The sequence below is a fragment of the Thalassophryne amazonica genome, chromosome 14, assembly GCF_902500255.1.
Source record: "Thalassophryne amazonica chromosome 14, fThaAma1.1, whole genome shotgun sequence".
Classification (NCBI taxonomy): domain Eukaryota; kingdom Metazoa; phylum Chordata; class Actinopteri; order Batrachoidiformes; family Batrachoididae; genus Thalassophryne; species Thalassophryne amazonica.
In genome coordinates, this window is record NC_047116.1 from 78,000,783 (window position 1) to 78,027,313 (window position 26,531).

General features: G+C 42.3%; 1 protein-coding gene across 1 annotated transcript in view; it reads right to left on the reverse strand.

Moving 5' to 3' along the window:
• The window catches only part of LOC117525195 (rho GTPase-activating protein 20-like), a 190,771-nt gene that overhangs the window by 60,832 nt on the left and 103,408 nt on the right, over window positions 1-26,531 (reverse strand). The window contains 1 exon segment of the mRNA XM_034187041.1: window positions 2,871-3,061. Coding sequence (XP_034042932.1) covers window positions 2,871-3,061 — 191 coding nt within the window.

Sequence of the window (26,531 nt, forward strand, 5' to 3'; positions counted from 1 at the left end):
ATCTTCACTTAGCCTGGAAAAAGAGTTTGTTGCTCTATAAAAAAAGCCCTCCGTAAAGCTAGGACATCTTTCTACTCATCACTAATTGAAGAAAATAAGAACAACCCCAGGTTTCTTTTCAGCACTGTAGCCAGGCTGACAAAGAGTCAGAGCTCTATTGAGCTGAGTATTCCATTAACTTTAACTAGTAATGACTTCATGACTTTCTTTGCTAACAAAATTTTGACTATTAGAGAAAAAATTACTCATAACCATCCCAAAGATGTATCGTTATCTTTGGCTGCTTTCAGTGATGCCGGTATTTGTTTAGACTCTTTCTCTCCGATTGTTCTGTCTGAGTTATTTTCATTAGTTACTTCATCCAAACCATCAACATGTTTATTAGACCCCATTCCTGCCAGGCTGCTCAAGGAAGTCCTACCATTATTCAATGCTTCAATCTTAAATATGATCAGTCTATCTTTGTTAGTTGGTTATGTACCACAGGCCTTTAAGGTGGCAGTAATTAAACCATTACTTAAAAAGCCATCACTTGACCCAGCTATCTTAGCTAATAATAGGCCAATCTCCAACCTTCCTTTTCTCTCAAAGATTCTTGAGAGGGTAGTTGTAAAACAGCTAACTGATCACCTGAGAGGAATGGTCTATTTGAAGAGTTTCAGTCAGGTTTTAGAATTCATCATAGTACAGAAACAGCATTAGTGAAGGTTACAAATGATCTTCTTATGGCTTCGGACAGTGGACTTATCTCTGTGCTTGTTTTGTTGGACCTCAGTGCTGCTTTTGATACTGTTGACCATAAAATTTTATTACAGAGATTAGAGCATGTCATAGGTATTAAAGGCACTGCGCTGCGGTGGTTTGAATCATATTTGTCTAATAGATTACAGTTTGTTCATGTAAATGGGGAATCTTCTTCACAGACTAAAGTTAATTATGGAGTTCCACAAGGTTCTGTGCTAGGACCAATTTTATTCACTTTATACATGCTTCCCTTAGGCAGTATTATTAGACGGTATTGCTTAAATTTTCATTGTTACGCAGATGATACCCAGCTTTATCTATCCATGAAGCCAGAGGATACACACCAATTAGCTAAACTGCAGGATTGTCTTACAGACATAAAGACATGGATGACCTCTAATTTCCTGCTTTTAAACTCAGATAAAACTGAAGTTATTGTACTTGGCCCCACAAATCTTAGAAGCATGGTGTCTAACCAGATCGTTACTCTGGATGGCATTTCCCTGATCTCTAGTAATACTGTGAGAAATCTTGGAGTCATTTTTGATCAGGATATGTCATTCAAAGCGCATATTAAACAAATATGTAGGACTGCCTTTTTGCATTTACGCAATATCTCTAAAATCAGAAAGGTCTTGTCTCAGAGTGATGCTGAAAAATTAATTCATGCATTTATTTCCTCTAGGCTGGACTATTGTAATTCATTATTATCAGGTTGTCCTAAAAGTTCCCTAAAAAGCCTTCAGTTGGTTCAGAATGCTGCAGCTAGAGTACTGACGGGGACTAGCAGGAGAGAGCATATCTCACCCGTGTTGGCCTCTCTTCATTGGCTTCCTGTTAATTCTAGAATAGAATTTAAAATTCTTCTTCTTACTTATAAGGTTTTGAATAATCAGGTCCCATCTTATCTTAGGGACCTCGTAGTACCATATTACCCCATTAGAGCGCTTCGCTCTCAGACTGCAGGCTTACTTGTAGTTCCTAGGGTTTGTAAGAGTAGAATGGGAGGCAGAGCCTTCAGCTTTCAGGCTCCTCTCCTGTGGAACCAGCTCCCAATTCAGATCAGGGGGACAGATACCCTCTCTGCTTTTAAGATTAGGCTTAAAACTTTCCTTTTCGCTAAGGCTTATAGTTAGGGCTGGATTAGGTGACCCTGGACCATCCCTTGGTTATGCTGCTTTAGACGTAGACTGTGGGGGGGTTCCCATGATGCACTGTTTCTTTCTCTTTTTGCTCCGTATGCATCACTCTGCATTTAATCATTAGTGATCGATCTCTGCCCCCCTTCACAGCATGTCTTTTTCCTGGTTCTTTCCCTCAGCCCCAACCAGTCTCAGAAAAACTCCCTTTTAACAGGAAGAAACCTGGCCTTGCCTTACAATATAGAGCGCCTTGGGGCAACTGTTTGTTCTGATTTGGCGCTATATAAGAAAAAAGTTGATTGATTGATAGTGGTCAAGCGTTGGGCTTGAGACCAGAGGATCCTTGGTTCAAATCCCAGCCTGACCAGAAAATCACTATGGGCCCGTGGGGAAGGTCCCCAATGGCTCCTGTTGTGTATTGAGCACCTTGCATGGCAGCAGCCTCACATCGGTGTACGAGTATGTCTGTGTGAATGGGTGAATACAAGGCATCATTGTAAAGCACTTTGAGCTTCTGATTCAGATGGAAAAGTGCTATATAAATGTAGTCCATTTACGATTTATAACTCATCCCACAGTTCCCTATTCCCAAGCCAGTAATCCCTTCAGTGTTTCCCAGGTGAGGAGACAGACAAAGGGTAACTCAAGAAGAACCTTCATTATGGGCACAAGTAAAAATAGTACCTTGCCTGGATTAGGAAACCAGGGCCTCCTTCTGTTAGTTCATGATTTATAAGTGTAACCATTTTATGTGCTGTGGTAACATGAGATCAAGTGAGATAATGTATGAAACAGGAATTAGGTCTAATAATAACATTTAGGTGACAGTAATTGTCACCATTACTCGATTTGTCAGTCGTTTGTATTTTAAGTGATACCTATTTGCACCTTCAAAATTAAAGTGAAAAATTCCAATCATTCATCAACCATCCAGACAAGATCCTGACCGCCTACATGTTCCACATGACCTCCCATTGGACTCACCATGATGGGCTTTGGCAGGCTGTGGTCAGACGAACACAGGGCTCCCAGGGGTCGGCTGAACAGCCGGCCCTGGCTGGAGGAGAGTGAGGTCGGGGACAGAGGTAAACTGTCCAGCTGGCTGGTGGAACCTCTCCAGAAAGTCCAGTTGATCAGGGACCGCTTCCTCTTAAAGGACTTCTGCTGACCAGGCTCTGTGAAGTAGAGGAAGTGGTAAGCTCAAAGCAAATCACTGATGCTTGAGTAACACAATGTGAAAAAGTAACACAAATACAATGGAGTACCGGCATTCTAAAAATAAAAATAAATCCCAGCACCACACTGTATGTTTATGCACAATTAGATTTATTCTCAAAGGGTTGATTTTCTTATCAAACAGGATGAATTCTCAAAATACATTACATTGAAAACAAAATACAGGATATTTTGAATAATTTCATGATAAAAAAGCAAGTAAGTCAACCTTCAGTGATATAAGGATCGTCTTAAATGTAAAGTTATATCAAAAGGCAGCAACAAATGATTTACCAGTCCTGTTTCTTGATTGTTCAGCTAAATCTTTGCTGGTTTAAGAATTTACGAGTAGCAGTGGGTAGCATTTACAAAATAGGTAGCTGACATTTTTCAAGGGTGGTAATAAATTATGCAAAGTTTCAGTAATGACTCAGAGTGGTGTGTGAGTCCAGAATTTAATCATCAACGTCCATTGTTCAATGTTGTTAGATAGTATCCTGAATTTCTCTAAAAATATTAGTCCTATCAACTTTCCATTTTCGCGGCATTCATCCTTGACCCCAATATGCATAATCAAACCAAATGGCAAATGTCAGCTCTCCCCAGTTTCTCCATGATTGAAGCCATACACACGCACGCACACACATACGCAGAGGCCACATGGCTTTTATTATTCTATTTACGCAGTTAATAGTTATGTGGTTACTTCAGACTGAGACAAACTGATGCGTGGCACCAATTTAAATTAATTTTGTCAAAGAAACAAAGGGTTTGAAAAGAATAAAAAAATTGTTTTCCCTCAAACTGTGATGTCAAGAAAACTATTCATTTGCTATCAGTTCTGCTGCTGATGAAAATATTCAAACACTCAACTCCATGAGAAACAAGCAGAAGAAGACTGAAGCTACTTTCACTTCTCCCAGATCACACAGGTTACACAATCCATTTCACTGCTGGATATTGTTGACTCTGCACTCCTCAGAGGCAGTGGGACCAAAGGAACTGCATAACTGTGCAACCAAAAGTCTTTGGCTTGTGGGCTGAATTGTGAATGCCAAACTGTTTGGCAACTATGCAGAAAATCCAAATGTTGGAGCTGTTCAACATCTTGATTGACACTTGAATACAGCACCGATGGTAGAAATCTGGATATCTTAAAACAGTGCACCTTTAAAACATTTAAAGGCCCTGTCACACCTTGACAATTTAGCCTGCATATCCCAGCCGGATTAAAAACGCTGGCACACACTGGCGTATGTCATATGCCAGCGTATGTAATAAATTAATGCAGCTGTCACACCTTGATAATTATGCCGACAGCCCCGTTTCCACCCAGTGGTTCAGATCGGTAATGCACGTGTGGTGCCGGTCAGAAACAGAGTAATTTTACATTATTTATTATTTATTATTTTCATTTTTTATCTTGGTGGACCATTTTCATTGTGTACAGAATGCTGATGAGTGGACTGGCTATGGTAAACGCTGCCGTGAATGAATGGAGTGCTGTCTCTTTAAAGTAGACCTGCATTGAAATAAATGTGGTCAGATTTCAGAAAGAAATAGCTGAGATGTATTTATAAGACCCTTATGAAAGCAGTAAAGTAAATCTGTAAGCCCAAATTTGTAATTCAGCAGAGAAATCTTCGTTTAAAAATGACAAATTTGCAGCTAAAATTTAGCCTTCCGCGAAAACAGTTTGTACATCCGGATCATTTCCATGACGTCGGGGACAAGACGACGTGCTCCCACCTTCAGTCTGATCCCGCATTGAAATTGATTTTAATCTGTTAGTAATGTTACTGTTATACACATCCTGGTTTCAACATCCAAAAGTAAGCTGCAATGAATGCGAGATACAGCTCTGCATGCTCAGAACAGCGGCGACATCGACAGCGGGCGCCGTTCTTCCCCGACGCCTCGCTCTCACTGCCTCCGATGTGCTTACCGAGTGCATGCGCTCGTTAAATGCCGCCGCGGGCCACTCACACCCCCGTGTCTGCTGTGCAGCCGCAGACACGGCTCTGTCTACTGAATGGAGGTGCAGATGCAAACTGACGTAAATCCACAAATTACAGTTGGCACGCGCAATGCATCCTGGGATAGGGTCTTCTCCCTGATGTCTCGGCAGCATCCCGGATGTGCTGACAGTTTTGCAGAGGGCTAAAATTTAGCTGTAAATTTCTCATTTTTAAATGAAGATTTCTCCATTGAATGACAGATCTGGACTTGCAGATTTACTTTACTACATTCAGAAGGATCTTATGTGTAAATACTTGTATACGTCATTTTTTGGTCCAAAGATCTGACTGCATTTATTTCAATGCAGGTCTACTTGAAACTTTTAAAGCGCCGAGTGGTGGCTTTCAGGTCTGCTGATCAGACCTGATCAGGTCATCACAGACCTAAATAATGAAACGCTGTGATGATTTAAACTTTTAAAGCACCAGTCACCACACCGACAGATCAGCACTTCATTCAGATAACACCTGATTGCCGTCGACTGGCGCTTTAAAAGTTTAAACAGTGCATTAATCAGGCGTGACCACTTGGTTTCTAGTTGCCTTGTCTGTGTGTTGTGTGTTTGATTTGGTTATGCCAACTGTTGTCGTTATTATTGTTATTATGGTGGCCAGATCGGGTGACCACCCAATACAGCTGAGTACTGCATTATTGGACCTTGCTCTTGTGAAGCTGCTTCCTGAGTTGAAGCAGTTGAGCCCCTTGTTCCTACAACTCCATTATCTCAGTTCAACTATCTCCTCAGTATTTGTCCAGGCACAAACAAGCATCCATATCCCCCCTGCCAACTGCTCAAGGACCATGCTGTGGCTTGCCCTGCCTTGGTGAGCCACACACAAAAAAAAAACATGTAAAAAAAAGTTATCAAAGTTTTGTTTTGTTTTTACTTTGATTATATTTTCCTTTTTGTTTTTAATTCAGTTTTATTTTAGTCTGATGACTGAATAGGATGAAAATGACCATACATATGTAACCCTGAGTGTCTGGATGAAAGCAGCAGTGACATTTGCTCTGCTTTTCGCATGGTACAAAATTGACAAATAAGTAAGATATGTGAGGTGGGGTCCTTTGCTAAGGGCTATCCGGTCCCTGTACGACCGCAGCAGGAGCTTGGTTCGCATTGCCGGTAGTAAGTCAAACCTGTTTCCAGTGCACGTTGGCCTCCGCCAGGGCTGCCCTTTGTCACCGGTTCTGTTCATTATTTTTATGGACAGAATTTCTAGGCACAGCCAGGGTGTAGAGGGGGTCTGGTTTGGGAACCACAGAATCTCGTCTCTGCTGTTTGCGGACGATGTGGTTCTGTTGGCTTCATCAAATCAGGACCTTCAGCGTGCACTGGGGCGGTTTGCAGCCGAGTGTGAAGCGTCCAGGATGAACATCAGCACCTCAAAATCCGAGGCCATGGTTCTCGACCGGAAAAAGGTGCTTTGCCCTCTTAGGGTTGGTGGAGTGTCCTTGCCTCAAGTGGAGGAGTTTAAGTATCTCGGGATCTTGTTCACGAGTGAGGGACGGATGGAGCGTGAGATCGATAGACGGATCGGTGCAGCATCTGCAGTGATGCGGTCGCTGTATCGGACCATCGTGGTGAAAAGAGAGCTGAGTAGGGGGGCAAAGCTCTCGATTTACCGATCGATCTACATTCCGATCCTCACCTATGGTCATGAGATTTGGCTCATGACCGAAAGAACGAGATCGCGAGTACAAGCGGCCGAGATGAGTTTCCTCCGCAGGGTGGCTGAGCGCTCCCTTAGAGATAGGGTGAGGAGCTCGGTCACTCGGGAGGAGCTCAGAGTCGAGCTGCTGCTCCTCCACGTCGAAAGGAGTCAGTTGAGGTGGCTCGGGCATCTTTTCCGGATGCCCCCTGGACGCCTCGCTGGAGAGGTGTTCCAGGCACGTCCCACTGGGAGGAGGCCCCGGGGAAGACCCAGGACACGCTGGAGGGACTACATCTCTCGGCTGGCTTGGGAACGCCTTGGGGTTCCCCCGGAGGAGCTGGAGGAGGTGTGTGTGGATCGGGAGGTCTGGGCGGCTTTGCTTGAGCTGCTGCCCCCGCGACCCAACTCCGGATAAAGCGGAAGAAAATGGATGGATGGATGGATGGATATACGAGGTGCATTCAAACATTGCCCAACCTATTTTGTCCCATGGAAACAAATGACGTGTGCGAGTTGTCCTGGATTTGGTCTTAGCTCATGATATTACTGTCTCAAATATTGATATTGTGTCTCTTGCGTCAGTGGTTTCATTAAGTTTACAGTCTCACTGCCTTGTCCACTGCAACGAGACGCTTATTTATCATCACTTTGACGCATCAACCCATCAACTACAAATGAACTTGGAGCCAGACTCCCTGATATCTTAGCGTCACTTTCAGAACATGATCATGCAGTAGTTAGCCTTGTGGACAGTTTAATCTCAGCATTCACGAGTACACTGGACATGATCGCTCCACTCCACCTACATTAAAACCATGTCCCTCCAAAACATACTGTCCTTGGTTCAATGATCATTTACATGGCCTCAAGCATAAATCTAGTGGTCTAGAGCGAAAATGCCATAGCTCAAAACTAGAAGTATTCCACCTTGCGTGTTATGATGCTATTCTGGACTATAAGCACGCACTATCAGCAACAAAGCGGGCCTATTACTCTGATTTGATAAACAAAAACAAGTATAATTCAAAGTTCTTATTCAACATGATAGCAAAACTTATTCAAGGACAACCATCTGTACGTCGCTTTCCATTTACTGCTGAAGATTTCTTAGATTACTTCGAAAAGAAAATAGATGACATTAGGTGAAATATATCCCAGCATGCCTTAGTCTCACCACTGTAACCTGTTATTGAGGTGGTTGCCATCACTGATACGTACCTCACTTAGATTTACTGAATTTGATATTATTTCACTGGGTGTGCTGATGAAACTTGGGATCTTTTCCTAAATCCTTTAATTTGCAGTGATTAAATCATTACTTAAGAACTCGAACCTTGATCCTGGTCTACTGAAAAATTATAGGCCAATATCAAATCTGTCATTTTGTTCTAAGATTCATGAAAAAGTGGTTTCACAGCAGCTCATGGACCACCTTACTGAGAATAACCTCTTTGAGCTACTGCAGTCTGCATTTAGAACACACCATTCCACAGAGAGGGCTCTCACTAAAGTGGTAAATGATCTCCTGCTTTCAGTGGATTCAGGCAGCACCTTGGTTTTGTTACTGTTGCATGTTCGCACTGCATTCGATATGGTGGATCATCGTATACTACGCAATAGGTTGGAGAATCACTTTGGGATTGCTGGGAATGTCTTTGCATGGTTGACATCATACCTGACCAGTCACTCTCACTGTGTCCTGTACAATAATGTCACCTCAAACCTTGTTCCGATGAAATACGCAGTTCCACAGGGGTCTTAGGGCTCCTGCTTTTCTCCTTTTATATAGCTCCCCTTGGGAATATACTGTGATGCTATGTGATTACTTTTCACTGCTATGCTGATGATACTCAGTTATACGTGTCGATAACTGCTGGTAGTCTCATACACATCAAGACTTTGGAAGATGGCCTCACAATTTCTTACTTTTAAATTTGAAGTAGACTAAACAGTGGTCCTTGGTCCAGCGAAACATCAACATCAGTTTGACCACCAAACACTTAACCAGGGCTCCTGCGTCATACATCACACTGACAAAGTGAGGAACCTCATAATGATTTTTTTTCCTTTTTTTTTCTCCCCTGTCTGCATATATGCCACACTGGCAGAACCATTTATGAACATTAATACACATATATGCAATTTATTCTTGCAGGACAGAAGGTATGTAGTGCGTGAGTGAATGTGGTGTGCATGTGTGACCCCCATCCGCCCTTCCCGATCACCCTACAACATCCTACTCAAAGCCGACTGACAACTTCTATCAGGAGGGACCGACCACGGAATGCACCCCCGACACCCCCCCCCCCCCCAACAGAGGCACAGGAAGTAACTCCATACTCGAGTGAAGCACGCAGGGCGTCGGCGCGTCGGCAGGGCCCACCAAGAGGGGGGGGCCCAGAACCCAAGAGGGAGGAGTGAGCAGCAGCGGGGACGGGGGGCAAAGCAGCCACTGCAACTGAACCCAGAGCACAGGCAGGGACCACCGGCACACGAGGGCAGGGCCCGGCTCCCAGAAAAGAGGCGAGACCCCCTCCCGGGCCAGGAAGCACACGAGAACTGACCTCAGGTTGCCTTTCCTGTTGCACCAATGACTGGAGGTCATACCTCTGAAGTCTATTGGTTCTGGACATGGACGACTATGGATTAGAGACCCAAGATGGACTCTACATTAGTTTCAATTAAGGGCTCTGTTTTATTTATTTTTTTAAGTTTCTGTTTTACATTTCTACTGGTTTTTAAGAAATTGTTGTATAATCTGTAAAAACCTTCTAAATATTAGAATGGCCTAAGCAGTAGGTCACCCCTCTTGGTCTGGTCTGCTTGAGGTTTCTTCCTCATGAATACTAGGGGGAGTTTTTACTTACCAGTGACACCTGTGGACTTGCTCAGGGGGTTGGTAAGGTTAGACCTTACTGGTGTGAAATGTCTTGAGGCAGCATTGTTGTGATATGGCGCTATACCAATAAAATTAATTGAACTGAAAAGGTAGAGAGGTGTAAGGAACCTTCTTGCACCTGTGTGAATTTTTTCCCGCCCACAGAGCTCATCAGTCACTAGCAGTCAGCCTTAAAATGAACACGTGCACTGAGCACCCATCCAATTCTCATTTTCTATAACATGACGGAATGACTTGAGCAAGCATGTCAAGAGTGCCAAAGCTGCTAACGGTGGAGCGGAATGAACTGCCTCTGGAAGTCTCGCAGTATATGCTGGAATGCGCAAACAGGGACTCCGACTTCTTGAACACCATCATCACTGGTGATGAGACATGGGTTTACGGGCATGACTGAGAAAGAAAAGTTTAGATGTTAGAAACATCAACAGGTGATTTCACAGCTGATAAGGACTTTAAGATGAGGGGAGGAGCTTATCAATAAAACCACCTTCTGCTATTGACAGGAAAAGCTGCAATATCTTCACCCTTCACTTCACTCTGCTGCCAACCCCTGTCCTAGAAGGTATCACTGACACCTAAATAGATTTGTGACATTTGACTGATGGATTCTATATCATGCAACATTCTTTATTTTTGTTCCATTGCATGGATGATGGTATGAGCATGCATTTCTGTATTATTTGCTGTGCATTTTTCTTCTATCATTTTGCTTTTCTCAAAAATGCTTGAGGAATGATGTGAGGAACCTAAATCTAGCAGCTGCAGTGTTTTGGGGCATATCTTTAGCAGCTGTTGAAGCCCTTTCAAATAAATATTTGGGCAAGTTATTCATGTAGTTTTTTGCTGTCTTCAAGAAAGGAGATATGTGATTCCACACACCACCAAAAACTCTTCAGCCTCTCACTCTGCTAAGTGGTGTACTGGCAGTTGCCTGCTAGCCAAAATGAACAACTGGGTTTTACCGCTCTCAGGTTCCTGTTCCAAGAAGAAACACCTTTCTAATTTTCTAAAGTGAGACATATTTTTAGGTGTCATATAGAATAATGACTTTCAACAGTAAGAATATGTGTACCATCTTTCAAATTGTGTACCATAGAATCTTTCAACTTGTATACCATACAAGCATACCATCATCTTTCAACTTGTATACCATAGAATATGTGTGCCATCTTTCAACTTATGGAAAGATTCTTGCCACTCAAACATTCATCATTTGTATACTAGACACTATTTGTAGCCTTGTCAGGGATACATGTGGTCTGTTGCTGTTGTAAAATACCTGTAATACACTCAACAAAAATATAAACGCAACACTTTTGGTTTTGCTCCCATTTTGTATGAGATGAACTCAAAGATCTAAAACGTTTTCCACATACACAATATCACCATTTCCCTCAAATATTGTTCACAAACCAGTCTAAATCTGTGATAGTGAGCACTTCTCCTTTGCTGAGGTAATCCATCCCACCTCACAGGTGTGCCATATCAAGATGCTGATTAGACACCATGATTAGTGCACAGGTGTGCCTTAGACTGTCCACAATAAAAGGCCACTCTGAAAGGAGCAGTTTTATCACACAGCACAATGCCACAGATGTCGCAAGATTTGAGGGAGCGTGCAATTGTTATGCTGACAGCAGGAATGTCAACCAGAGCTGTTGCTCGTGTATTGAATGTTCATTTCTCTACCATATGCCGTCTCCAAAGGCGTTTCAGAGAATTTGGCAGTACATCCAACCAGCCTCACAACTGCAGACCACGTGTAACCACACCAGCCCAGGACCTCCACATCCAGCATGTTCACCTCCAAGATCGTCTGAGACCAGCCACTCGGACAGCTGCTGAAACAATCGGTTTGCATAACCAAAGAATTTCTGCACAAACTGTCAGAAACCGTCTCAGGGAAGCTCATCTGCATTCTCGTCATCCTCATCGGGGTCTCGACCTGACTCCAGTTCGTCGTTGTAACCGACTTGAGTGGGCAAATGCTCACATTCGCTGGCATTTGGCACGTTGGAGAGGTGTTCTTTTCACGGATGAATCCCGGTTCACACTGTCCAGGGCAGATGGCAGACAGCGTGTGTGGTGTCGTGTGGGTGAGCGGTTTTCTGATGTCAATGTTGTGGATCAAGTGGCCCATGGTGGCGGTGGGGTTATAGTATGGGCAGGCGTCTGTTATGGACGAAGAACACAGGTGCATTTTATTGATGGCATTTTGAATGCACAGAGATACCGTGACGAGATCCTGAGGCCAATTGTTCTGCCATACATCCAAGAACATCACCTCATGTTGCAGCAGGATAATGCACGGCCCCATGTTGCAAGGATCTATACACAATTCTTGGAAGCTGAAAATGTCCCAGTTCTTGCATGGCCGGCATACTCACCGGAAATGTCACCCATTGAGCATGTTTGGGATGCTCTGGACCGGCGTATACGACAGCGTGTACCAGTTCCTGCCAATATCCAGCAACTTCGCACAGCCATTGAAGAGGAGTGGACCAACATTCCACAGGCCACAATTGACAACCTGATCAACTCTATGTGAAGGAGATGTGTTGCACTGCATGAGGCAAATGGTGGTCACACCAGATACTGACTGGTATCCCCCCCCCCAATAAAACAAAACTGCACCTTTCAGAGTGGCCTTTTATTGTGGACAGTCTAAGGCACACCTGTGCACTAATCATGGTGTCTAATCAGCATGTTGGTATGGCACACCTGTGAGGTGGGATGGATTATCTCAGCAAAGGAGAAGTGCTCACTATCAGATTTAGACTGGTTTGTGAACAATATTTGAGGGAAATGGTGATATTGTGTATGTGGAAAAAGTTTTAGATCTTTGAGTTCATCTCATACAAAATGGGAGCAAAACCAAAAGTGTTGCGTTTATATTTTTGTTGAGTGTATATACTGTGTTGAAATAATTGCTTGACTGCTCATTTACAAGTAAAAGACGGGGAACTTAGAACATTGATTAGGCTCTCAGTCATATGCCATTATACTAAGCACTGAATGTACTTTTATCAACTACAACCCCAATTCCACTGAAGTTGAGACATTGTGTGAAATGTAAATAAAAACAGAATACAATGATTTGCAAATCCTCTTCAACCTATATTCAATTGAATACACCACAAAGACAAGATATTTAATGTTCAAACTGAGAGACATTTTTGTTTTTGTACAAATATTTGTTCATTTTGAAATGGATGCCTGCAAAACGTTTCAAAAAAGCTGGGACAGTGGCAACAAAAGATTGGGAAAGTTGATGAATGCTCAGAGAACACCTGTTTCATTCCACAGGTGAACAGGTTAATTGGAAACAGGTGAGTGTCATGATTGGGTATAAAAGGAGCATCCCCAAAAGGCTCAGTCATTCACAAGCAAAGATGGGGCGAGGATCACCACTTTGTGAACAACTGCGTGAAAAAATAGTCCAACAGTTTAAGAACAATGTTTCTCAATGTTCAATTGCAAGGAATTTAGGGATTCCATCATCTACAGTCCATAATATAATCAGAAGATTCAGAGAATCTGGAGAACTTTCTACACATAAGTGGCAAGGCCGAAAACCAACATTAAATGCCCGTGACTTTCAATCCCTCAGGTGGCACTGCATTAAAAACTGACATCATTGTGTAAAGGATCCTACCGCGTGGGCTCAGGAACACTTCAGAAAACCATTGTCAGTTAACACAGTTTGTCGCCACATCTACAAGTGCAAGTTAAAACTCTACCATGCAAAGCGAAAGCCTACATCAACGACATCCAGAAATGCCACCGCCTTTTCTGGGCCTGAGCTCATTTGAAGTGGACAGATGCAAAGTGGAAAAGTGTGCTGTGGTCTGATGAGTCCACATTTAAAATTGTTTTTGGAAATCATGGACGTCGTGTCTTCCGGACAAAAGAGGAAAACGACCATCCAGATTGTTAACGGCGCAAAGTTCAAAAGCCAGCATCTGTGATGGTATGGGGGTGTGTTCGTGCCCATGGCATGAGCAGCTTACACATCTGTGATGGCACCATCAATGCTAAAAGGTACATCCAGGTTTTGGAGCAACACATGCTGCCATCCAAGCAACGTCTTTTTCAGGGAAGTCCCTGCTTATTTCAGCAAGACAATGCCAAGCCACATTCTGCACGTGTTACAACAGCGTGGCTTCGTAGTAAAAGACTGCAGGTACTAGACTGGCCTGCCTGCAGTCCAGACCTGTCGCCCATTGAAAATGTGTGGCGCATTATGAAGTGCAAAATATGACAACAGAGACCCCGGACTGTTGAACAACTGAAGCAAGAATGGGAAAGAATTCCACCTACAAATCTTCAACAATTAGTGTCCTCAGTTCCCAAACACTTATTAAGTGTTGTTACAAGGAAAGGTGAAGTAACACAGTGGTAAACATACCACTGTCCCAGCTTTTTTGAAACGTGTTGCAGGCATCCATTTCAAAATGAGCAAATATTTGCACAAAAACAATAAAGTTTATCAGTTTGAACATTAAACATCTTGTCTTTGTGGTGTATTGAATTGTTTATAGGTTGAAGAGGATTTGCAAATCATTGTATTCTGCTTTTATTTACATTTTACAAAAGTCCCAACTTCACTGGAATTGGGGTTGTAAGAACAGGGGTATGTAAACTTTTGATCAGTGTGATTTGATTAGTTTCTGTTGTCATTATGATTTAAAAAAGAGTAAACAGTTGTTTGACAATAAATGGCTTCAGCCAACAACTAACCATGAGTGTAAAAAAAAACCTTTTAGTATATCATTCATATTCTATAAGAAATGGCCAAAAAAAAAAAAAAAAAAAAAATCCACCAGGGTATGTGCACAACTGTATTTGTGACATCTCTTGGACTCGGTGCCCTTCTAACTGGGATATGGATTGCGAGTGGAACAATGTAATGTAAAGTTACTAGGAGATCTATAATTTTGAAATGTTGCAACAGTTTTCAAATAATATTTATGTAATTAAGAAGGTTTTTGTATTTCCAGGATTCCTTTAGTGGGTGGAAACATCCCTTGAAATGTGCTGCACACGTAAAACAGAATTTACGATTTAACAAGCTGCCAAGGCATTATGCACAATTCTGTTTTGGGACAAAGTTCAACAGTAATATAATTTCTGGCCTGCACTGGTTGTTCTCAGCATCATAAAACCTGACCGAGCTATAAATCAGACATCACTGTGTACTTAGTTTGAGAGGAAGAACAGGGAACTGATAAAGAGGAACTGTACTAGAAATAAACTGCATCTACCAGGGCTGTCAATAAAGTATAGGTCCTTTTTATTTTTTTCAAAAACTATATGGATTTCATTCATATGTTTTTACGTCAGACATGCTTGAACCCTCGTGTGCATGCGTGAGTTTTTCCACGCCTGTCGGTGACGTCATTCGCCTTTGAGCACTCCTTGTGGGAGGAGTCGTCCAGCCCCTCGTCGGAATTCCTTTGTCTGAGAAGTTGCTGAGAGACTGGCGCTTTGTTTGATCAAAATTTTTTCTAAACCTGTGAGACACATCGAAGTGGACACGGTTCGAAAAATTAAGCTGGTTTTCAGTGAAAATGTTAACGGCTGATGAGAAATTTTGAGGTGATACTGTCGCTTTAAGGACTTCCCACGGTGCGAGACGTCACGCAGCGCTCTCAGGCGCCGTCGTCAGCCTGTTTCAAGCTGAAAACCTCCACATTTCAGGCTCTGTTGATCCAGGACGTCGTGAGAGAACAGAGAAGTTTCAGAAGAAGTCGGTTTCAGCATTTTATCCGGATATTCCACTGTTAAAGGAGATTTTTTTAATGAAAGACGTGTGGGCGGGTCCGCGCGTCGGGACGCAGCCGGCGCGGTGCGGCGGCACAGGAAAAACACCTCCGTGTTGATAACCATTTGTAAAATCCAGGCGGCTTTTGATGGCTTTCAGTGGAGTGAGTATATGAGAAATTGTTTAACAGCTGGACATGTTCCAACTTGTCCTTAAGGCTTCCAACGGAGGTGTTTTGCCTGTGGCGGAGCGCGGTGGCGGCTGCGAGCTGACGCTGCAATCCGTCCGCACGTCTTTCATTAAAAAAAATCTCCTTTAACAGTGGAATATCCGGATAAAATGCTGAAACCGACTTCTTCTGAAACTTCTCTGTTCTCTCACGACGTCCTGGATCAATAGAGGCTGAAATGTGGAGGTTTTCAGCTTGAAACAGGCTGACGACGGCGCCTGAGAGCGCTGCACGACGTCTCGCACCGTGGGAAGTCCTTAAAGCGACAGTATCACCTCAAAATTTCTCATCAGCCGTTAACATTTTCACTGAAAACCAGCTTAATTTTTCGAACCGTGTCCACTTCGATGTGTCTCACAGGTTTAGAAAAAATTTTGATCAAACAAAGCGCCAGTCTCTCAGCAACTTCTCAGACAAAGGAATTCCGACGAGGGGCTGGACGACTCCTCCCACAAGGAGTGCTCACAGGTGAATGACGTCACCGACAGGCGTGGAAAAACTCATGCATGCGCACGAGGGTTCAAGCATGTCTGACGCAAAAACATATGAATGAAATCCATATAGTTTTTGGAAAAAAATAAAAAGGACCTATACTTTATTGACAGACCTCGTATGTTGAATAATGTTTGTCGTCCTCATTATAATCCTCTGATGGTGTGCCAGAAAACTGGTGCAAAATATTCTACTAACTAAATCAACTCCTGGGGCCTGTACTACGAAGTGGGGTTACTGGCTTTTCAGGGTAACTTTGGGAGTAAGGTGATGACGTGTGGAGTAACTTCCCGGTTAACCCGTACTACGAAAGGTGGATAGGTTTTGATTGAGGTATGCCGCCATGGCAGGTTATGCTGTGTGCCAAACCTGCTCCGAGCAGGTTATGTTCTCGGTTAGCTTGAGGTTTTCGCTTAACCACTCCCTTTATAAGTACCGTCCATCCACCTTCAATCACTCCGAAGACAATGCCGGCCTACCTGGATGATCCGTTTGATATTGGGGCACAAATTGTGAGGGACTCTCTTTGCAGGGCGAGGGTTTTTAAAGACCGCCAGAATCTGCTGACATACCCGGATGATATTCTCTATGAAAGATATAGATTCTCAGCCGAGGGAATTCGTTATCTTTGTCAGCTGATCGGGCCAGAAGTCTGTAGCATCACCCATCGTACACTGTAAAAAAAGACTGATGTTTTTACAGGAAAACACTGGCAGCTGTGGTTACCAGGGAATTCCTGTAAAAAATACAGCAGTTAAATGTACAAAAAAAGAGAGCTCTTGTTTGTAGATTTAACAGTTCTTTTAATGTGAGTCAGCCGTGGTTCATTCACTGTAAATCCATATACATATTATGTCTGTAATGTTATCTACTGTGCTGCTGTATGTTTTACAGGAATTCCCTGGTAACCACAGCTGCCAGCGTTTTCCTGTACAAAAAAGTCATTTTTTACAGTGTAGCAATGCCCCGACGATCGAGCAGATAATGTGCCTTGTGCCTATTTTGCCAGTGGACAATTTACGTATTCTATCGGTGATGCTGAACATCTGAGCAAGAATACTGTATGTCGTATGATTCGCAAGGTAGTACTTGCTCTATCTAAACTGTTGGATGCATTTGTCGTTTTCCCTGGCCATTTATCCGCAATGCAAATCAAAGAAGGGTTTTATGCAATCACGGGTAATTACTAATATCAAAACAGGTCTAATGCATGTCCATTAATTAGGCGAAGTGGGGCTTGATAAAGCTACAAATATAAATCTACCGTTCTGCTGCCAGGTGCGTTTGTCACTGCTATTGCATCTGAAATATTGACAGGATTAGGAATAGCAATCATACAGTCATGGTAGCCTATTTAGGAAACATTAAATTAACCTAACATTTATTAGTAGGCCTATGCCCACTTCTGAATCGTGTTGCATCTGGGCGTAATTAATGAAAGAAGGTCATTTTTTTTACACATATTAGACATTCCACAGGTTAATCATCTGTAACAGATTTGGGGAACAACTGAATTGTACGTACGCATTTACCCGATCAGCAATACGTTGCCAACAAGCCTGTCTTGCTTTATTGGTAGACGATGTGTTCGATTTCCCCCTTAACATTAATTTAAATTCCTCGTAGCTCCGCTTAATAATCGTGCATTCTTCTTCGGTAAAGTAAGGTGACCGCGCCATCATTGAAAAATGGTGACGTGTGCTGCAACCTGCCCCTTTTACGTGAACGCGCACAAACTCCAATTAGGTTAACACAGGTTCAACAAATCAACATCTTATTCAGCGTCGTAGTACCGATTAACACCACTTGAGGAAACCAGGTTTTGTCAACCCCGGTTTAAGAGGTTAACCCTGGGTTACATCTGAGTAAGTTAAACCCGCTTCGTAGTACAGGCCCCTGATGTTTGGGTCCTGACACCAACAGCAGTCGCGCCACCTTAATCTGCAACATAAACAGGTGTCATATTACATACAGCTGATGTTATATGAAATTCCTGGAGCATTTGGGAATTTGATTCCCAATTAACTTGTCTATAAAGGCACCATTGTTATTCAAACTAAATGAAGCAAATCAAATCAAATCAATCAATTTTATTTATATAGCGCCAAATCACAACAAACAGTTGCGCCAAGGTGCTTTATATTGTAAGGCAAAAGCCATACAATAATTACAGAAAAACCCCAACGGTCAAAACGACACCCTATGAGCAAGCACTTGGCAACAGTGGAAAGGAAAAACTCCCTTTTAACAGGAAGAAACCTCCAGCAGAACCAGGCTCAGGGAGGGGCAGTCTTCTGCTGGGACTGGTTGGGGCTGAGGGGAGAGAATCAGGAAAAAGACATGCTGTGGAAGAGAGCAGAGATCAATCACCAATGATTAAAAGCAGAGTGGTGCATACAGAGCAAAAAGAGGTGAATAAAAAGAAACACTGGGTGCATCATGGGAAACCCCCCAGCAGACTAAGTCTATAGCAGCATAACTAAGGGGTGGTTCAGGGTCACCTGATCCAGCCATAACTATAAGCTTTTTTAAAAAGGAAAGTTTTAAGCTTAATCTTAAAAGTAGAGAGGGTGTCTGTCTCCCTAATCCGACTTGGGAGCTGGTTCCACAGGAGAGGAGCCTGAAAGCTGAAGGCTCTGCCTCCCATTCTACTCTTAAAAACCCTAGGAACTACAAGTAAGCCTGCAGTCTGAGAGCAAAGCACTCTTTTGGGGTGATATGGTACTAACAGGTCCCTAAGATAAGATGGGACCTGATTATTCAAAACCTTATAAGTAAGAAGAAGAATTTTAAATTCTACAAGGTCTGTGAGCAAAGTATCTGACCTTTTTATTTTTTTCAAAAACTATATGGATTTGAATCATGTGCGCTTGCATCAGACAAGCTTGAACCTTCATGCACATGCGTGAGTTTTTTCACGTCTGTCGGTTGCATCATTTGCCTGTGGGCAGGCTTTGAATGAGCACTGGTCCACCCTCCTTGTCGGAATTTTATTGTTTAGGAATGGCGGAGCGACTGTCGCTTTGTTCCATGACAATTTTTTCAGAAACTCTGCCAGACAGCCAGATGGAAACCATTTGGAAGATTCAGATGGCTTTCAGTGAAGATTCTATCGGTATCACTTGGATTAAGGACCATTAAAACTGGATTAAAAAATGGCCCACGGCAGCGGAGGGCGCACCGCGCCCAGAGCAGCCATCATCAGGCTGGAACGAGCAGAGCAGATCACTTCCAAAATTTTGTAATGAAAGACGTGCGGACTGATTTGCGCGTCACGACGCAGCCGCTCATGGTGCGGGACAAACAACACCTTCGTGTTGGAAGTCTCACAGGACAAGTTGGAACATGCCCAGGTGTTAAACAATTTCTCGGATACTCACTCGACTGAAAAGCCACCGAAAGCCGTCTGAATCTAACGAATGGTTTCCAACACGGAGGTGTTGTTTGCCCCGCGCCATGAGCGGCTGCATCGCGATGCGCGAATCCGTCCGCACGTCTTTCATTACAAAATCTCCTTTAACAGTGGAATGTGCTGATAAAGTGCTGATCCCGACCTCTTCTGAAACTTCTCTGCTAGTCACATGACGTCCTGCATCAACAGAGCCTTAAATTTGGAAGTGATCTGCTTGTTCCAGCCTGTCGATGGCCGCTCGGGGCGCGGGGCGCCCTCTGCCGCTGTGGACCATTTTTAATCCAGTTTTAATGGTCCTTAATCCATGTGATACCGATAGAATCTTCACCGAAAGCCATCTGAATCTTCCAAATGGTTTCCATCTGGCTGTCTGGCAGAGTTTCTGAAAAGATTTTCATGGAACAAAGCGGCAGTCGCTCCGCCATTTCTAAACAATAAAAATCCGATGAGGGGGGTGGACCAGTGCTCACTCAAAGCCTGCCCACAGGCGAATGACGCAACCGACAGGCGTGAAAAAACTCATGCATGCGCACGAAGGTTCAAGCTTGTCTGATGCAAGCGCACGATTCAAATCCATATAGTTTTTGAAAAAAATAAAAAGGTCGGATAGTTTTCTCACAGACCTCGTATTCTGGAATTAACAGGGAGCCAATGAAGAGAGGCCAATATGGGTGAGATATGCTCTCTCCTTCTAGTCCCTGTCAGTACTCTAGCTGCAGCATTTTGAATTAACCGAAGGCTTTTCAGGGAACTTTTAGGACAACCTGATAATAATGAATTACAGTAGGCCAGCCTAGAAGAAATAAATGCATGAATTAGCTTTTCAGCATCACTCTGAGACAAGACCTTTCTAATTTTAGAGATATTGCGCAAATGCAAAAAAGCAGTTCTACATATTTGCTTAATATGCGCATTAAAGGACATATCCTGATCAAAAATGACTCCAAGATTTCTCACAGTATTACTGGAGGTCAGGGTAATGCCATACAGAGTAAGGATCTGGTTAGACACCATGTTTCTAAGATTTGTGGGGCCAAGTACAATAACTTCAGTTTTATTTGAATTTAAAAGCAGGAAATTAGAGGTCATCCATGTCTTTATGTCTGAAAGACATTCCTGCAGTTTAACTAATTGGTGTGTATCCTCTGGCTTCATGGATAGATAAAGCTGGGTATCATCTGCGTAACAATGAAAATTTAAGCAATGCTTTCTAATAACACTGCCTAAGGGAAGCATATATAAAGTGAATAAAATTGGTCCTAGCACAGAACCTTGTGGAACTCCATAATTAACCTTAGTCTGTGAAGAAGACTCCCAATTTACATGAACAAGTTGTAATCTATGAGGGCTGTCCATTAAATATAGGTCCTTTTTATTTTTTTCAAAAACTATATGGATTTCATTCATATGTTTTTACGTCAGACATGCTTGAACCCTCGTGCACATGCGTGAGTTTTTCCATGCCTGTCGGTGACGTCATTCGCCTGTGAGCACTCCTTGTGGGAGGAGTTGTCCAGCCCCTCGTCGGAATTCCTTTGTCTGAGAAGTTGCTGAGAGACTGGCGCATTGTTTGATCAAAATTTTTTCTAAACCTGTGAGACACATCGAAGTGGACACGGTTCGAAAAATTACGCTGGTTTTCGGTGAAAATTTTAACGGCTGATGAGAGATTTTGAGGTGATACTGTCGCTTTAAGGACTTCCCACGCAGCGAGACGTCGTGCAGCACTCCCAGGCGCAGTCGTCAGCCTGTTTCAAGCTGAAAACCTCCACATTTCAGGCTCTATTGATCCAGGACGTCGTGACATAAAAACATATGAATGAAATCCATATAGTTTTTGAAAAAAATAAAAAGGACCTATACTTTATGGACAGCCCTCGTATTAGATAAATATGATTCAAACTACTGCAGCGCAGTGCCTTTAATACCTATGGCATGCTCTAATCTCTGTATTCAAATTTTATGGTCAACAGTATCAAAAGTTGCACTGAGGTCTAACAGGACAAGCACAGAGATGAGTCCACTGTCTGAGGCCATAAGAAGATCATTTGTAACCTTCACTAATGCTGTTTCTGTACTATGATGAATTCTGAAACCTGACTGAAACTCTTCAAACAGACCATTCCTCTGCAGATGATCAGTTAGCTGTTTTATAACTACCCTTTCAAGAATTTTTGAGAGAAAAGGAAGGTTGGAGATTGGCCTATAATTAGCTAAGATAGCTGGGTCAAGTGATGGCTTTTTAAGTAATGGTTTAATTACTGCCACCTTAAAAGCCTGTGGTACATAGCCAACTAATAAAGATAGATTGATCATATTTAAGATCGAAGCATTAACTAATGGTAGGGCTTCCTTGAGCAGCCTGGTAGGAATGGTGTCTAATAGACATATTGATGGTTTGGAGGAAGTAACTAATGAAAATAACTCAGAACAATCGGAGAGAAAGAGTCTAGCCAAATACCAGCATTACCGAAGGCAGCCGAACATAAACATATGTCTTTGGGATGGTTATGAATAATTTTTTCTCTAATAGTTAAAATTTTATTTGCAAGGAAAGTCATGAAGTCATTACTAGTGAAAGTTAAAGGAATACTCGGCTCAACAGAGCTCTGACTCTTTGTCAGCCTGGCTACAGTGCTGAAAAGAAACCTGGGGTTGTTCTTATTTTCTTCAGTTAGTGATGAATAGCAAGATGTCCTAGCTTTACGGAGGGCTTTTTTTTATAGAGCAACAGATTCTTTTTCCAGGCTAAATGAAGATCTTCTAAATTAGTGAGACACCATTTCCTCTCCAACTTATGGGTTATCTGCTTTAAGCTGCGAGTTTGTGGGTTATACCAAGCATTTCTGATTTAAGGCTCTCTTTTTCAGAGGAGCTACAGCATCCAAAGTTGTGCTCAATGAGGATATAAAGCTACTGACGAGATAATCTATCTCACTCACAGAGTTTATGTAGGTACTCTGCACTGTGTTGGTATATGGCATTGAAGAACATAACAAAGAAGGAATCATATCCTTAAACCTAGTTACAGCAATTTCAGAAAGACTTCTACTGTAATGAAACGTATTCCCCACTGCTGGGTAGTCCATTAAAGTAAATGTAAATTGCTGATAGCAGCATCATGACTGAGCGCTAGCAGCAATTAAGAGATTATCGCCCCCTTTGCGCTTAAACTGCCTTGTTTCTGCTTACAATCAACTTTAGAATGATTAAGAGGTTTTACATTGTCATCTGACAGTTAATAATCACATTATTAGTGTGAAGTTCGCTGATCCACAGCAGGATTGTTTTCCACCGGCGCGGCTCCACCGAGGCCCGAGGCGCCAGAGCACATCCACCGGCGCGGCTCCACCTGAAGCCCAAGGCGTCAGCGCAGTTCCACCGGCGCGGCTCCACCGAGGCCCGAGGCGTCAGTGCAGTTCCACTGGCGCGGCTTTACCAAGGCCCGAGGCGCCAGCGCGGAGTTATCTGACCATGGGTCCGAAGAAGGCACTGACGGCGGAGGAGGGAGACGATATCAAGAAGTCCCTGGACTTTTTGTCTGAGGAAATCTCTGTTGTTAAAATGCAGCAGAAATCCATTATGGAGCTGGTGGAAGAAGTGAAGGCTCTCCGGATCCAGAATACCGAGAAAGACCGGCGTCTGGTGTACCTGGAGAACCGTGTTGCGGAGTTGGAACAGTACACAAGGATGAACGACATTATTATTACAGGAATTCATATTAAACCTCGATCCTACACACGGGCTGTGTCAGAAGACAGCGGAGGAGAGGCCAGTGAGCAGGAGGCCAGCTCAGTGGAACAACAGGTGGCTGACTTCCTGCAATCTAAAGGTATTCAAATGGACTGTAATAACATTGAAGCGTGCCACCCCCTGCCCAGGAGAAAGGATGGAGACAAGCGAGCAGTTATAATGAGGTTTGTCAACAGAAAACATAAAATGGCATTGTTAAAACAGGGACGGAAACTTAAAGGAACAAACATCGCCAGGAAAGCCAGTTTCTTAAAAAAGCAGGGAAAAATTCAACAGACATGGACATCCAACTGCAAAACATTTATCAAATTGAATGGAACACCAGAACAAGCGAAGGTTATGGTAATCAGGAACATCGAGGAACTGGACAAATATGACCAATAAGGTATGAGGACACAAACACATCACAACACCATGACACAGACCAGAGGAACCTATTCATCTACTACATCATCTACATCTGGAGACAAGAAGGATATAACTCAAAGGATTGCTGATCATGGAAAAGTAGAACTGAGAACATTTAAATACACAGACCACAATGTACTGGACTTGGAGCACGATATAGACCCGGACAATAATTTCTTCTCAAATATCAATGACAGTTGTTGCTATTATACAGATGAACAGTTTAATCGGATCATTAAAACGGATAACAAATTATCAATAATCCATTTCAACAGCAGAAGTCTATATGCAAACTTTAACAACATTAAAGAATATTTAAGTCAATTTAAAAAAATATTTAACATAATTGCTATATCAGAAACATGGATCAATGAAGATAAAGGAATGGATTTTGAACTGGATGGATATGAATTTAATTGTGTAAACAGAAAGAATAAGAGTGGAGGAGGAGTGGCTGTGTATGTGGATAAGAACATGGATTATAAAATAGTAGACAATATGACAACTGTGATTGATAACTTATTAGAATGTATAACTATTGAAATATGTGAAGAAAAAAGCAAAAATGTATTAGTCAGCTGTATATATAGAGCACCAGGATCTAGTATTGAAACATTCACTGACTGTATGGGAAAAATGTTCTCAAAAACTAATCAAAAAACTGTGTTCATTTGTGGTGACTTAATATTGATCTGCTCAATCCAAATAAGCATAAAATAACAGATGAATTTATCAGTATAATGTACAGTATGAGTTTATATCCAAAAATCACCATGCCAAGCAGAATTACATCCCATAGTGCTACCTTAATTGATAATATATTCAGCAATGATATTGAGAATAACACTGTGAGTGGATTATTAATCAGTGACATTAGTGATCATCTACCAGTTTTCATCGTTTATAATAGAAACCATCGGCGGAATCAGCCAGAGGAGAAAATAAAATACAGGCGAGTGCGGACAGAGGAAAACATGAACACACTAAAGAAGGATTTACAAGAGCAAAACTGGGAAAAGGTATACAGTGAAAGTGATGTTGATAGTGCATATGAAACTTTTTTACAAATATTTACATCATTATATGATAAAAAATTGTCCAATTAAACAAGACTACAGAAAACAAAAAATCCAAGCTCGACCATGAATGACGAAAGGGTTACGAAATGCATGTAATAAGAAAAATACACTGTATAGAGAATTCATAAAACTAAAGACTAAAGAGGCAGAAAATAGATATACAAAAATAGATTAACTAATATTATACGGGTATGTAGGAAGGAATATTATAGTAACATATTATATAATAACAAAAACAATATTAAAGGAATATGGGATATATTAAATAGCATTATCAAAAATGGTAATAAAAAACAGAGTTACCCTCAGTATTTCATTGATAATAATGTCAAGAAGGAAAATAAGGATGAGGTAGTCAACGGTTTTAATAATTTTTTTGTAAATATTGGACCAAGCTTGGCAGAAAAAATTCCCGATTCCCAACCTGAGGATTGGGATAATAATCTCATAGAAAGAAATACCTGTTCAATGTTCCTCATAGCAGTGGATGGAAAAGAAATTATAGACATTGTGAATAATTGTAAATATAAAACATCCACCGATTTAAATAAAATTGATATGGTGGTGGTAAAACAGGTCATTGAATGGATTGTAGAACCATTAACATACATCTGTAACTTATCATTTCAAACCGGTAAATTTCCCAATCAAATGAAAATAGCTAAGGTTGTGTTATGTGTCGACGCGGGTTGAGGAGCGGACCTGCGTCAGACGGAACCCAGCGCTAAAAATAACCAGAAAGCGGTTCCAATAACAAAAACCAATTTCTTTATTTCACCCGCTGGTGCATAGTAAAGTGCAAAAACTAAAATAGCGTCCTTCTGGTGGAGTGAAGGCTGGCACGCTCTCCAGCGCCCAAAAGGATCGAAGCCCGGCGCTCCTGGACCCACCACTACCGCCAAACACCCCCCAGGTGGACACGACAAACCGACTCTCTGCGAAGGATAGAAGGGGTGAGGTAAGTCAGCAGTTACAACTAATATCCTTCAAAAGACACACACTATCAGCAACACATTCAGGTCTGTATTTTAAGCTTTATGCAAATGAGCAGCTTCTCACAACAGGTGGAGGATCACTTGTCCGCACGCCACAGCAGTGAGAAGCAAGCTGCACAATTCTCATCACAATTCAAATATACTGCGTAACAAAATACCAAGTTACTATCAACAATTAGTCAAATACTTAATCACCTCTGATGTGTGCTGACAGCATGTGTCCCTCACCCTTCCTCCTTCACGGGCTCGATGTGTCAAACCCAGGCACGGTCCTCAGCGTCTCACAAACGAACATCACAAGGTCGAGTTCCCGGCAGTTCTGCTTGAATCACACATGACTTAAATGCAGAACGCCATCCAATTATCTGCTTCAGCTGAAAGTCTTTAAGGCTGCACGTGAGCACCATTCACAGGTGCTGCACATGATGTTGATGAGGGTGAAGGACTCTTCAGCCAGCACCTTCTCCACAGACAAATCAGTTTTCATGCCAACTGGAGAGCAAAGAAAAGAAAAGAACACCAAAATGTCCAGCCACACCCCCCAACACACAACAGGTTGTGCCGCTGTATAAGACTGGGCATAGACACCACTTCACAAATTATAGACCTGTTTCTTTGCTTCCACAATTTTCCAAATTATTAGAAAAGTTATTCAATAATAGATTAGACAAATTCATAAATAAACATAAATTACTTACTTAGAAAAGAGCTATAAGAATTATTCA